General features: G+C 34.2%; 1 protein-coding gene across 2 annotated transcripts in view; it reads left to right on the top strand.

Moving 5' to 3' along the window:
* The first annotated feature begins 8,020 nt into the window (after window positions 1–8,020).
* Window positions 8,021–12,080, top strand: part of HAP2 (hapless 2) — a 34,102-nt gene continuing 30,042 nt past the window's right edge. For both annotated transcript variants that reach the window (XM_088217664.1, XM_088217665.1), the window contains exons 1-3: window positions 8,021–8,406; window positions 8,585–8,728; window positions 9,016–9,104. In XM_088217664.1, the coding sequence (XP_088073790.1) occupies window positions 8,221–8,406; window positions 8,585–8,728; window positions 9,016–9,104 (419 nt within the window). In that variant the 5' untranslated portion in view covers window positions 8,021–8,220. The remainder of the gene's footprint in view (window positions 8,407–8,584; window positions 8,729–9,015; window positions 9,105–12,080) is intronic.

A 12,080-nucleotide genomic window follows, 5' to 3' on the forward strand; every position in this document is an offset into this window, starting at 1 on the left:
TACATGAAGGCGAATTTATATACGACGGGAGTTGCCCTCTCCGTTTTTCGATGTACTTTTCGTTACTTGACGGTGTTCATTGGTCCAAAGTGGACCGTATCATAAATGACCGGTTTGAACCGAAATTTTTCTACTAAAAATCGAGCTAAATGATTGACCGAACCGAACAGGTTTAGCCACACTTCCTGTTCGGTTTAAGATTTTTTATGTTTAATTTTTAAAAAATAAAATAAACAACAGTTTCATTTTCTTTTCCCAAATTTTCATTTCAGTCCTTTTGTGTAATCTCACTATTCAAAAAATTTTAATTTATATTTCTTAATAACGTTACTTTAAAGTATATATATGTGTATATACTTACTTCTTCGTTATTATTTAGTGTTTAAAACAAAATAAGTCATGTTGTTTTCATTTTGTAACATTATATTTGACAGTGCTAATTCATATAAATAACCAAAGCTTAATTTTATTTGAATTGTTTTTATTTTTATTTTTATTTTTATTTTAAAGAAATATGTATAATTATTTGGTTATTTATCATAAAAATTGTATTTTTTTGCTTAAGTTAAAACTCAACTTAATATTAACGTAATTTCATATTTCAAACTCGATTTGTCAATATCTAATTTATTTATTAAGTTTTAAATAATTGATGATAATTAAAAAAAAAAAAACTCACTTCGTTTAATTTGGGTTCATTTACAAAAACAAGAGTTTGATTAAATTTTCAAACTTAGCAATTCAGCTCCATATGTATTTATATTTAAAATACAAAATTTCATTACAATCAACTTAGTTATATACGTAATATATATATATATATAAAACTCTTTTTATAACTATTTAACTAACAAATATATTGTTATTTATTAATAGTTGAATAACCGTGATTTAAATATTATATATTAATAATATTTTACTAGTTAATATTTAAAATATATTTTTAAGTATTGTTTCTTGTTAAAAAATAATTTAATTATAATCATTCTAGTAGTACTTTTACAAATTATAATATATTTAAAATTAATCCATTCAATTATATTTATATATTAAACCCGTAAACAATTATTTTGACTTATTTATGTATATAACTAAACATACTTTATTACAATTATTACCAAATTATCTAATAGTTTTATAAAAGATAAAAGTACTTTACTTGATATGGTTCTCAACCTATCTTTGATTTGGACTGTAACGACCCCGAAAATTTAAAATGAAGATATATGTATTAAAAATTATAAATACGGAAGCGAAATAAAAATTTTGATCAACATTTCTTACACAATAACCATAAGTGTATTTAACGTATGAAAGAATAAGCCAATTAAAAGAAATACTCGAAATAAAAACTATAAATAGAACTATAAAATCTTTAGGCGTTTAATTCGCCGTCTTCCTGTGGAACGGGCTCGGGAACTACGTCTTCCTAATCTGAAATGGTTAAGTAAGGAATGAGCTACATTAGACCAGTAAAAACATCACACTATCTCACTGCCACAGAAATAAAGGTTGGTAGAAAACAAAAACGACCAATTAAGTATAATTATTAACAAACTCATTTATTAATAATAAAAACTTTTACTGTCCACTTACCTCAGTGAGATTCATGAAAATAGCACATGCAAACAATAACATTATAACCATTATAAAATCATATACGTTTTGTAACATAACACATGTTATACTTTGCACTTCAATAATTAGACAACAAATTTCCTCTTTTACCAGCCTACTAGTATCCGTGGAGATCCATAGGGGGTCTCCGCTACACGTGAACCATTAACATTAATAATCTGATTTCAGGGCCATCCACATACCTCATTCGGTATGGGCGTCAAAACCATGAACCTCAATACCTCGTCCAGTATAAGGGTGAAACGGGCCGTCTCCATACCCCGTTCGATATGGGCACCAAAATCATAAACCTCAATACCCCGTCCGGTATGAGGGTAAAACGGGTCGTCCCCATACCCTGTCCGGTATGGGTGCCAAAACACATAAGGTCTCCATACCTCGTCCGATATGAAAGACCACGTTCTCGGTAGGGTTCCCTACGGATCCGGTCCATCCACCATCTCCCAGGATATCTAGTCAGACTGACCACATTATCCATTTATCAATTCACATAACATTTTTTTCATTCTCCTTAGTCTCAATTTTCCAATCATACACAAACACGTAAACCAATAATGAACACCAAACAAAACAACACAATATCGGGTTCACCATAATTTAAACCATAATAAAAGAAATCATGATTCATGAATACGAAACCATAAAATAAATACATCAAATACCATATTGTATTTAAAACTATAAAATAGATCAAACAACAACTGACCGACAATATATCATATTCGAGCTCTATTAGCGACCTTAAACAATTATACACATCCATTAATTCACGAAAATACTGTTTTATCATTTATTGAACTTTAATACCGTGATAGAAAAATAAGGTGAGAAATCCTTACCTGTTTCGGGGTCTGAAATCAGCTGTACAGTGCATCTACGAGCTGTCCCTAAATTCTCTGAATTTTCTCTAGAAAACTGAAACGTACTACCGGTACCTGCACGTGTCCCAAAAAACCCCAAATCAGACCCAGGGCCCCTTTTAGGCCAATATCGAAATTTCGACGCGGCGGCTCTGCCGTGCTCCAACGACGGCACCGCCGCCTGCGGCGGCGATCCGCCTCGGGTTGGCCGTTTTCGGTCGAATTCGGTCAAACTTGCATTGGTTCCTGCAATAAAATAATCTTAGGGCCCTCGGTGGGCCAAAAAATCACAAAAAATGGAGACTTACCGGCGGCGGAGCTCTCGGGTGCGGCGGCTTCTCCGGCGCGAGTCGCGATTTGATGTTTTGCTCCGGTCAACCTGTAGAGAAAAGGACCATGATCACAGTGGTGTAAAAATTGCATCGAACGGGAACCGAAAAGGGCCTCATCGGAGGCAAAAATCGAGGGAAGCTGCGACGGCACCGCTGGACTTCGGCGGTATTTTCTGGCCAATTGGCCGGTGGTTTGGCTCCGATTTGGTCATAGGCGGATTCAGCATCGAAAAACGAGCCAAGAAGAGAAAATTTACCTCGTTTGGCGGTCGAAAAATTCTCCGGTGCGGCGGCGGGTGGCGGCGGCCGGCTCCTCTGGTGACTGGTTCTTCTTCTCCGGCGAGGGCACTAACGGCTAGGGTTTGGGGTCGGGTGTGGGTGAGATTATTTATAACATTTTCCTTTTAATCTCAGCCGTCCATTACGATTTAATCTGGATCGTCCGATCGCAATTAAAATGGGAATAAATCTGGGTCGTCCATCGCGATGCAATCTGGGCCGTCCGTGCGTGATTCAATCTGTACCGTCCGCACGCGTGAGATCTAGGCCGTCTATGCGCGTGAGATCTGGGCTGTCGGCACGCGTGAGATCTGGACCGTTCGATCGTGTGCACACGGATCGCCCACGTGGCTCCGTCCCGCGTGGCCTCCCGCGTCAGCTTTCTTGCCACGCAGCGTGTTTTGGTTGGCCGGGGCTGCTGACGTGGCACAACTTTCTTAAATTACGTTTTGATCTCCGCATTCTGATTTTCTTTTCAAAAATACCCATAAAATCTAAATTTTTAATCATTTTTCCCAAAATCAATTTCAATTAAATCCCAAAAATAATTTTACCCTATTTTATCATTATTATTATTTTTATTTTTATTAAATTAAATTAAAACTTTATAAATTAAATATTAAAAAATTAAACTAAAATTCTGATATAAATTAAAAAATAAAAATAATAAATTTGGGTGTTACATGGACAACCTAATTAATCAGCTTACATATTTATTACATATTTTTGTCTACATATTGGTAAAATAACTTATTAATACTAACTAAGCGTTTTTTGTATCAACTAAAATACATAAACTGATGGATACAATATAATATATTTAAAAATATATAAATTTTTAAATTTTATTTACAATGAAAGGATAGTATTCACCTATAATAAGTTGATAAAAAAATAATTATGGTATATTTATAATTTTGCCGCTCTCTAGATATATAAAAGAAATATTAGATTTGCATTCTTAAATTTTGAAATACTTTTTTAAACAAAAAATTAATTTATATATATAAAGAAATATAAAAAAAATTGTCAAATATTAATTTTTATATTTTTTAGAAAATATTTTTAAAATAAATTAATATGATAATATATAATTTAAAATTTAAATTTGTATCTAATCACAAAGAATTTAATTATATAATTTAATAATAACTTAATGAAAGAATTTTATTATAATTTAATTAAAAATTATAATCGATTTTTGCTACTCATATATCTCAATTTAAACAGATATGATAAATTTTTAATCAAAATAGTAAAATGCATATAGATAGATATAACTATTATTATAATATTTATCTATTTAAATTTTTTTAAATATAAAAGTGTAATATAATTTTTAGTTGGTTATTAATATATAATTGTTTATTGGCTAAAGTTAATCATTCAATCCATGTACTATTAAGTTTTATTTGAATTAATTTCTGCATCAATTTGTGATTAAATTAGTTCATATAATTTTTAAAAAAATTTGATATAATCCCTCTTCGTAGCCAACCACTACATTTACTAAGTTAGATATCATATGTCATAAATTTGAAACGTAACACTTTATAATTAGTTAGTATGTAAGTTAAATGTCACGTGATACTTGATATGATATTTAAAAAAATAAATATAAATAAGTCCAAATTAATTCACAAGTACAAAAAATAATTAACCGGATGTTTCTAATTCTCTCATATTTTATTATTTGAACAAAATAATTTTGCGAAAGAATGAGGTTTTATGGTTGAAAAATTAAGACTAAATATATAACTTATATTGTGTAACAGCTCCGGTAATTCAAAATGGAAATTATATTATAATATTAAATGCGGAAGCGAGATCAAAATTTCGGTTAACATCCCTTACACGGAAACCAAAAACGTACTTAATATATGAAAGATTAAACTAACTAAGAGAGAAACTCGAAAATAAAACTATGAGTATGACTACAGAGTCTCTAGGCATCCCCTTCGTCGTCCTCCTGCGGAACGGGCTCGGGAAACCATGTCTTCCTGATCTGAAATGGTTAAATAAGGAGTGAGCTACACTAGCCCAGTAAGAACATCACGATATCTCACCGTCACGGAGGTAAAGGTGGGTAGAAAAACACAAAAGACCAATGGAGCATGATTTGCAACAAATCCTTTTATGTATGATAAAACCTTTACCATCCACTTACCTCGGTGGAATTCATGAAACAATATAAGAAAACAATAACATTATCACAATCATGGAATAATATAAGCTGTAAAACATAGCACTTATCACGCCTTTTGTAATTCAATCATTATCCAACATATCCTTTTCTCATTTACCAGCCTACTAGTATCCATGGGAGTCCATAGGGGTCCCGCTACCCGTTAACCTTTAACATTCATAATCAGTTTCCAGGGCCGTCCCCATACCCCGTCCGGTATGGGCGCCAAAACCATAAACCTCAATACCCCGTCCGGTATGAGGGTGAAACGGGCCGTCCCCATACCCCGTCCGGTATGGGCGCCAAAACCATAAACCTCAATACCCCGTCCGGTATGAGGATGAAACGGGCCGTCCCCATACCCCGTCCGGTATGGGCGCCAAAACACATAAGATCTCCATGCCCCGTCCGGCATGTGAGACCACAATCCCGGTAGGGTTCTCTACGGACCCGGTCCGTCCACCATCTCCCAGGATATCTAGTCAGGCTGACCCCATCATACAATTATCAGTCTACACAATCTTTCATTTTTCTCTTCCTCAGTAAGCATTATCAATTCACATTTTAAACAAGCAAATCGTAATTCATGCCAAACAGACAACATACGGTATCAGTTTTTCAGTCATTCAACCCATAACCAATAAAAACGTAATATATGCACACGAAACTATAAAATAAACACATCAAACCTCATACTGCATTTAAAGCTGTAAAACATGCCAAATAACAGTAAATCATCAATCACACTAGACTCGGGCTCCATTAGCAACCTTAAGCAATTTCACACATTCATTAATTCAAGAAATACCGTTTTTATCATTTTGAACTTTAATACCGTGATAGGAAATAGGGTGAGGGGTCCTTACTTGTTTTCGGGATCCGAATACGATTCACAGTGCGCCTACAGGCCGTCCCTAATTTTCCCTGAATTTTTCCCGGGGAACTGAAACACACTAACGGTACCTGCACGTGTTCCAAAAAAAAACCCAAATTAGGTCCAGGGCCTCTTTCGGCCCAAATCGCAACTCCGGCACGGCGGCGAGTCGCCTCGGGTTGGCTGTTTTCGGCCGTTTTCGGCCGAATTCGGCCACACTCGCATCGGTCCCTGTGAGAAAACAACCCTAGGACCCTCGGGGGGCCAAAAAATCACGGAAAAACGGAGCTTACCGGCGGCGGCGCTCTCGGGTGCGGCGGCTCTCCGGCGAGGTTCGTGTTTTGGTGATTCGGCTCCGGTCAACCTGTAGAGAAAAGAATGGTGATCACGGTGATATAAAAATTGCATCAAACGGAAGCCGGGAAAGGCCTCATCGGAGGCAAAAACAGAGAGGGGGGCGCGGCGGCGCCGCTGGTCTTCGGCCGCGTATTCCGGCCGTTTGGCCGGGATTTTGGCTTCGATTTGGCCATAGGAGGAATCAGCGTGGAAAAACAAGTCGGGGGTATGAAATTTACCTCGATCGGCGGTCGGAAATTTCCCCGGTGCGGCGACGGGTGGCGGCGGTCGGCCTCTGGTTCGTCTTCTCCGGCGAGCGGCAGGCGGCTAGGGTTTGTGGTCTGGTGTGGGGGTTCTATTTATAACCCCTTGCCCTTTGATCTCAGCCGTCGATTTTATTTTAATCTGGGCCGTCCGTTTTTGATTAAATCTGGGCTGTCCGTGCGATTGTATCTGGGCCGTCCGATCGCGCGATTGATCTGGGCCGTCCGATCGCGCCCACGCGGATCGCCAACGTGGCCCGTCCAGGAGCGACGTGGTCTTGCCACGTGGCAGGCCCCGGTTGGCCGGGACTGCTGACCGGGCCTGCTGATGTGGCTGCCGACGTGGCTTTTTTTTTCCTCGATCCAGGCGCTACATATTGAGTTCATATAAAATCATTTTATATATCGAATATGGTGAAATAATTATTGAGTGGTGTGCCAAGGAGTAGCCATTAGGAACTTACTATTTATAGCACGAGTATAGGCCTTAATGATGTTGTTTGTATCTATAATCATATGTCATAGTTTTTACAACATATAGTTCCCGGACTTGATTATTCTTTATGGTGTTGAAATTCGTCAACTTCATCTTAGGATCAACATGTTTAAGGTTGATCTTAGATTGAGTTTTAACTTGCAGTCGCTATGAAACTCTCATATATGTGGAAATAGGAGAAACAGAAACACAAAATAGAGATGAGTAAGTGTGTGGTGGTGAGAAGAAATGGGGTATTTTAGGGCATGCATTAATTGAGTCGTTAATATTTTATTTTTTTAAAAAAATTTATAAATTAATTTAAATTTATTTTTTTAAATATAATATCAATTAAGCTACGATGAGTTCTTAAGTTTAACTCATAATACGAAAGTTAATAATAATAACAATAATAAACGGAAACTAAAGTAATTTTTTTTTTTAAATATATGAATTAATTTAATTGAAAATCAAAATTAAGATTAATTTAAACAAAAATTAATAACATATAGACAAGATTATTATAATTATAAATTTTTATAATTATAATGATAATTATTTTACCTATTATTTATAAATTTTAAATTTATACACTAGATCGCTAATTTAATTCCACATGTCATTTGTTCATGCAGGAATTCCGTCAAAAATAAGGTATAATAAATTTTTTTATTTTTCTTATAATTTTTTTTTTGTACCTTTATAAAATTTTTAGTTACATAAAATAATATATATGCTTTCATACAACGCGTGCTTAGTATACATTGAAAATCTATATTGAACCATGATCGCGACTTCACTGACCTGTCCACTCGTGTCTGAGAACCGAGGCAAATGAAGAGCCGTTGGAGGGTGGAAGTTTTAAAACCGCCCCTAGCCGCCAAATTAGCCGCTCAATTTATTCCATTTTCCATTTCAAACATCAAACTGACAAATAGATTAACCGAATAAGCAAAAAGAAAATCGAAACCTTGAAAAATGGAGCGCTTGATTCTGGCTTTCGTCTGCTTCATCACCGCTCTCGTCGGCATCATTACTAATGGCGTCGTCGGAGTTCAGATTCTCTCCAAATCGAAGCTTGAGAAGTGCGAGAAAACTTCGGATTCCGGAAACTTGAATTGCTCAACTAAGATCGTCGTTAACCTGGCTGTCCCAAGCGGATCGGTGTTTACTTCTTTTATCTTTCTCTAAACAAATACTCCTTATTTTTGCTAAAAAGTTACTTCATAGATATAGTAAGATCGTATATATAGGTTACTATGGGATAGTTTCATGAGCTTATTGTGAAATTCAACATTAAATGTCATTGTCATCTTCGTCATTGTTATTAATTGTTTTTCAGAACGGCGGAGAGGCTTCCATTGTGGCGGAAATAGTGGAGGTGGAGGAGAACTCCACCAATAAGATGCAAACACTAAGGATACCTCCTGTTGTAACTGTCAACAAATCCGCAGCATATGCACTTTACGAGTTAACATACATACGGGTATAGTAACTATCTTTGTAATCTTTTTATTACGTTCCGTGGAGAGATCGTCCTTTCTTCACTAGTTGCCTTTTTCATCCAGAGGCTAGATGCATGTTCACTGTTAGCATTGGCCGTGAGGGAGAGCTGTTGTATAAAAATTAAGAATCACATATATCACAGAGGGGAAAATGTAATATAGGTTGTTAGATGTGGTAACTCGTTATCTAGTTATTAGATTTTGGAACACATTACATATTTTGGTCTTGTGAAGCCCTACATCTGACTCGTTGTAGAAACTATTCCAGGATGTTCCTTATAAACCCCTGGAATATTATGTTAAGACTCGCAGATGTGATCCCGGTGCTGGTGCAAATGTTGTGAAGATATGTGAAAGGCAAGTACCTAATGGTTCTCAAATTAGGTTTATCATTTCAGTTTGATTGTTCCTTGTGTCGGGACTAAATAATTTTATTCAATGCCTAGACCTTTATCTTCTTTCTGGAATTTATAATAGTTTACTTATTTTGAGAAAAGTTAACATCACTTCAAAAGATTTAATTTAGTGAAGGGTTCCTAACATAATGTTGCTTGAATTTAAACAATAAAGTTGGGCTTTTTCATATTAGTTGATTTGGTCAGTTAACTAAATTAGTTCATAATGGTGTATAATCTGAGATCCTGGCTTCAAATATTGGAAGCTTCACCCTTTTCATTATTTCTGGTTTTTACCCTTTTGTTACATGTGGTTGGTTTTTCATACAAAGATCACTACTCAGTGTTTCGCTTGCATTTTTTTCTCATGCTTAATGAGTGTGCTCTTTCATGTTCATTTAGGCTTTTGGCATAATCATCAATCAGCCAAATTATTTCAGCAGAAGCAAAAGTTAGCAAGTAATAGACTTGCTTCTTTGAAGTCTTTCAGCATGTTTGTAATTTCTGTTTCAAAATTTGCCTGGTATTATATATATAACTGTCTAATATATTTTGCTATATCTTTGTGATTATTTGAATATTCATACTTGCAAATAGTGGATAATCATACAGATATCCATCTTTAGAAATTATTTGTATTGCTGTTCTATGTGGTATATATATTTCTGACACAAAAACAAAACTGGCACGTCTGTGAGATATGAAAATTTGTAATTAAATTTTCTGTTTATTGAATTTTTATTCATGATACTTAATTTATAACAGTTGAATATATATAGGAAAAAATTAGAGAGAGTTTTAGTAAAAAACTAAAAACAACTCAGTCCCATAAAAAAAAGAACTTCCAATTATGGAAGTAGGATATGATTCTGCTTTATAAGAAGATTTATTGGAAGATACCCATCTGTATAGGAATTGGACTTCTATAAGAAGCCGGATTCCTAAACTCCCTCTCAAACTGATTTGAAGATGTTGAGCAAACCAAGTTTGAAACTCAATTCTTTGAAAGTCTTCTTAGATAATGCTTGGTGAAAATATCTACAGTTTGATGATAAAACTGAATTTGCTATAAAGATAGTGCTCTTGACTCTTCTTTTCTTTAACAAAGTGGTTATCAATTTATATGTTCATAGTTTGATCATGATAAATTGAGTTCTTTATTATATTTATTGTGAATTGATTGTCACATAACACTTTCGTAGACTTTAAAACGGGACTTCTCAATTCACCAAATATCCTTTGTAGCCACATTACTTCATAAATGCCATGTTCTAAATCTTGAAACTCAACCTCAGCGCTACTCACTAATACCATGGACTGCCTTTTACTAAGTAAGTTTCTTCATATCTATGTACGATACCTAAATGTGAATATTCTATTAGTTATAGAACCTGTCTAGTTTGCATGAGTATATACTTCAATTTCGTCTTATATTATTTTTGAAGAAAAAGCTTTATCCAACTATCATTTTTAGATACTTGAGAATTCAAAACACTAGCTCCATATATTCTTCAGTTGCATTATTTATGAATTGACTTACCGCACTGATGATAAATTGATATTTGATATGATATTGTTCCCGGTAGACGTTGGTAGATTTCTTTGTCAACTAGAGCACTATTAATTTTATTTTTCAGTTTAATATTAGGATCTATGGATGTATCTACGAGCTTGCATTCAAGCATTCTCAGTCTCTTTTAGAAGATCCAACACATTTTCGTGAAGAAACTGAGATTCCTTTCTCTAATATAGCAATTTTCATTCTCAAGAAGTATTTGAAATTTTCTACATCTTTAATATCAAATTCTTTAACGAAGACATTTTTTTAATCTGATTATCTCCTTTTTGTCATCCATTTTAATTATTATATCATCTATATATGCAATGAGAATTGTCTTTTTTTTTATGAAGGATCATGCTTGATAAATATATTATGATCTGTTTGACATTAATTATGTCCAAATCTCTTAATTACCTCAATGAATTTGTCGAACCATGCTCTTAAAGATTATTTAAGTCCATAAAGGGACATTTTGAGTTTCTAAACTTTTTTGTTTGTGACTTGACTTTCAAAACCAGATGGTATCTCCATATAGATTTCTTCCTCCAGTTCTCTATTATGAAAAATATTCTTCACATCTAGTTGGAATAGTAACAAATCCACACTGGTAACTAAGGACATTAGTATCCAAACTGTGTTAAGTTTTGCTATTGGTGCAAATGTCTCATGATAATTGACTCTATAAAATTGAGTAGGAGCCTTTGGTTATTAATCGAGTTTTGAACCTGCTATGATTAACATTATACTTGATTATAAACTCCAATTTATAGCCGACTGAACATTTTTCATGTGATAATTCTGCAATTTCTCAAGTTCTATTCGTTTTTAAAGTTTCGATATACTCCATAATTACAATTTTCGATTCAAGTATTTTTGACACTTCATTTACATTCATTATCTGTATTTTATCAATATTATTAAAAAATATTTGATGAATTGATGACGAACTTTTTTATGAAACAAAATTGTGAATTGGATGATCAATGAATGTTCTTTTTTATTTTCTTAAAACAGTAGGTTTATCATCATACAGGTTATCAAGGGAGAGATATGAATTTGGATTACCTAAAGTATTCAGTAATATTATATCCTGATTTGGATTAGATTCATGACTCTAATAAGGTGGTTGTGACTCTCTCTTTTTGGTTCTTGTAGACCAGAAATTCAGGTTTTTCAGTATGGTTATTAGGTTTACGTCCAGGTGTTTCATCTTGACTTACGATTTTTAAAGATTGAATAGGTTTAATTGGAGGAAAATGAAGGTATTCAATGATAGAGTTCCAAAATTGGGATTCTTGTGTATTCTTTTCCTTATGAATACTAATTTTGTAGTATCGTTGGTTTTTACGAAATGTGATATTCATAGAGTTATAGAAC

This window comes from Carica papaya, chromosome 4, assembly GCF_054855325.1.
Source record: "Carica papaya isolate Zhongbai chromosome 4, ASM5485532v1, whole genome shotgun sequence".
In the NCBI taxonomy this organism is placed as follows: Eukaryota; Viridiplantae; Streptophyta; class Magnoliopsida; order Brassicales; family Caricaceae; genus Carica; species Carica papaya.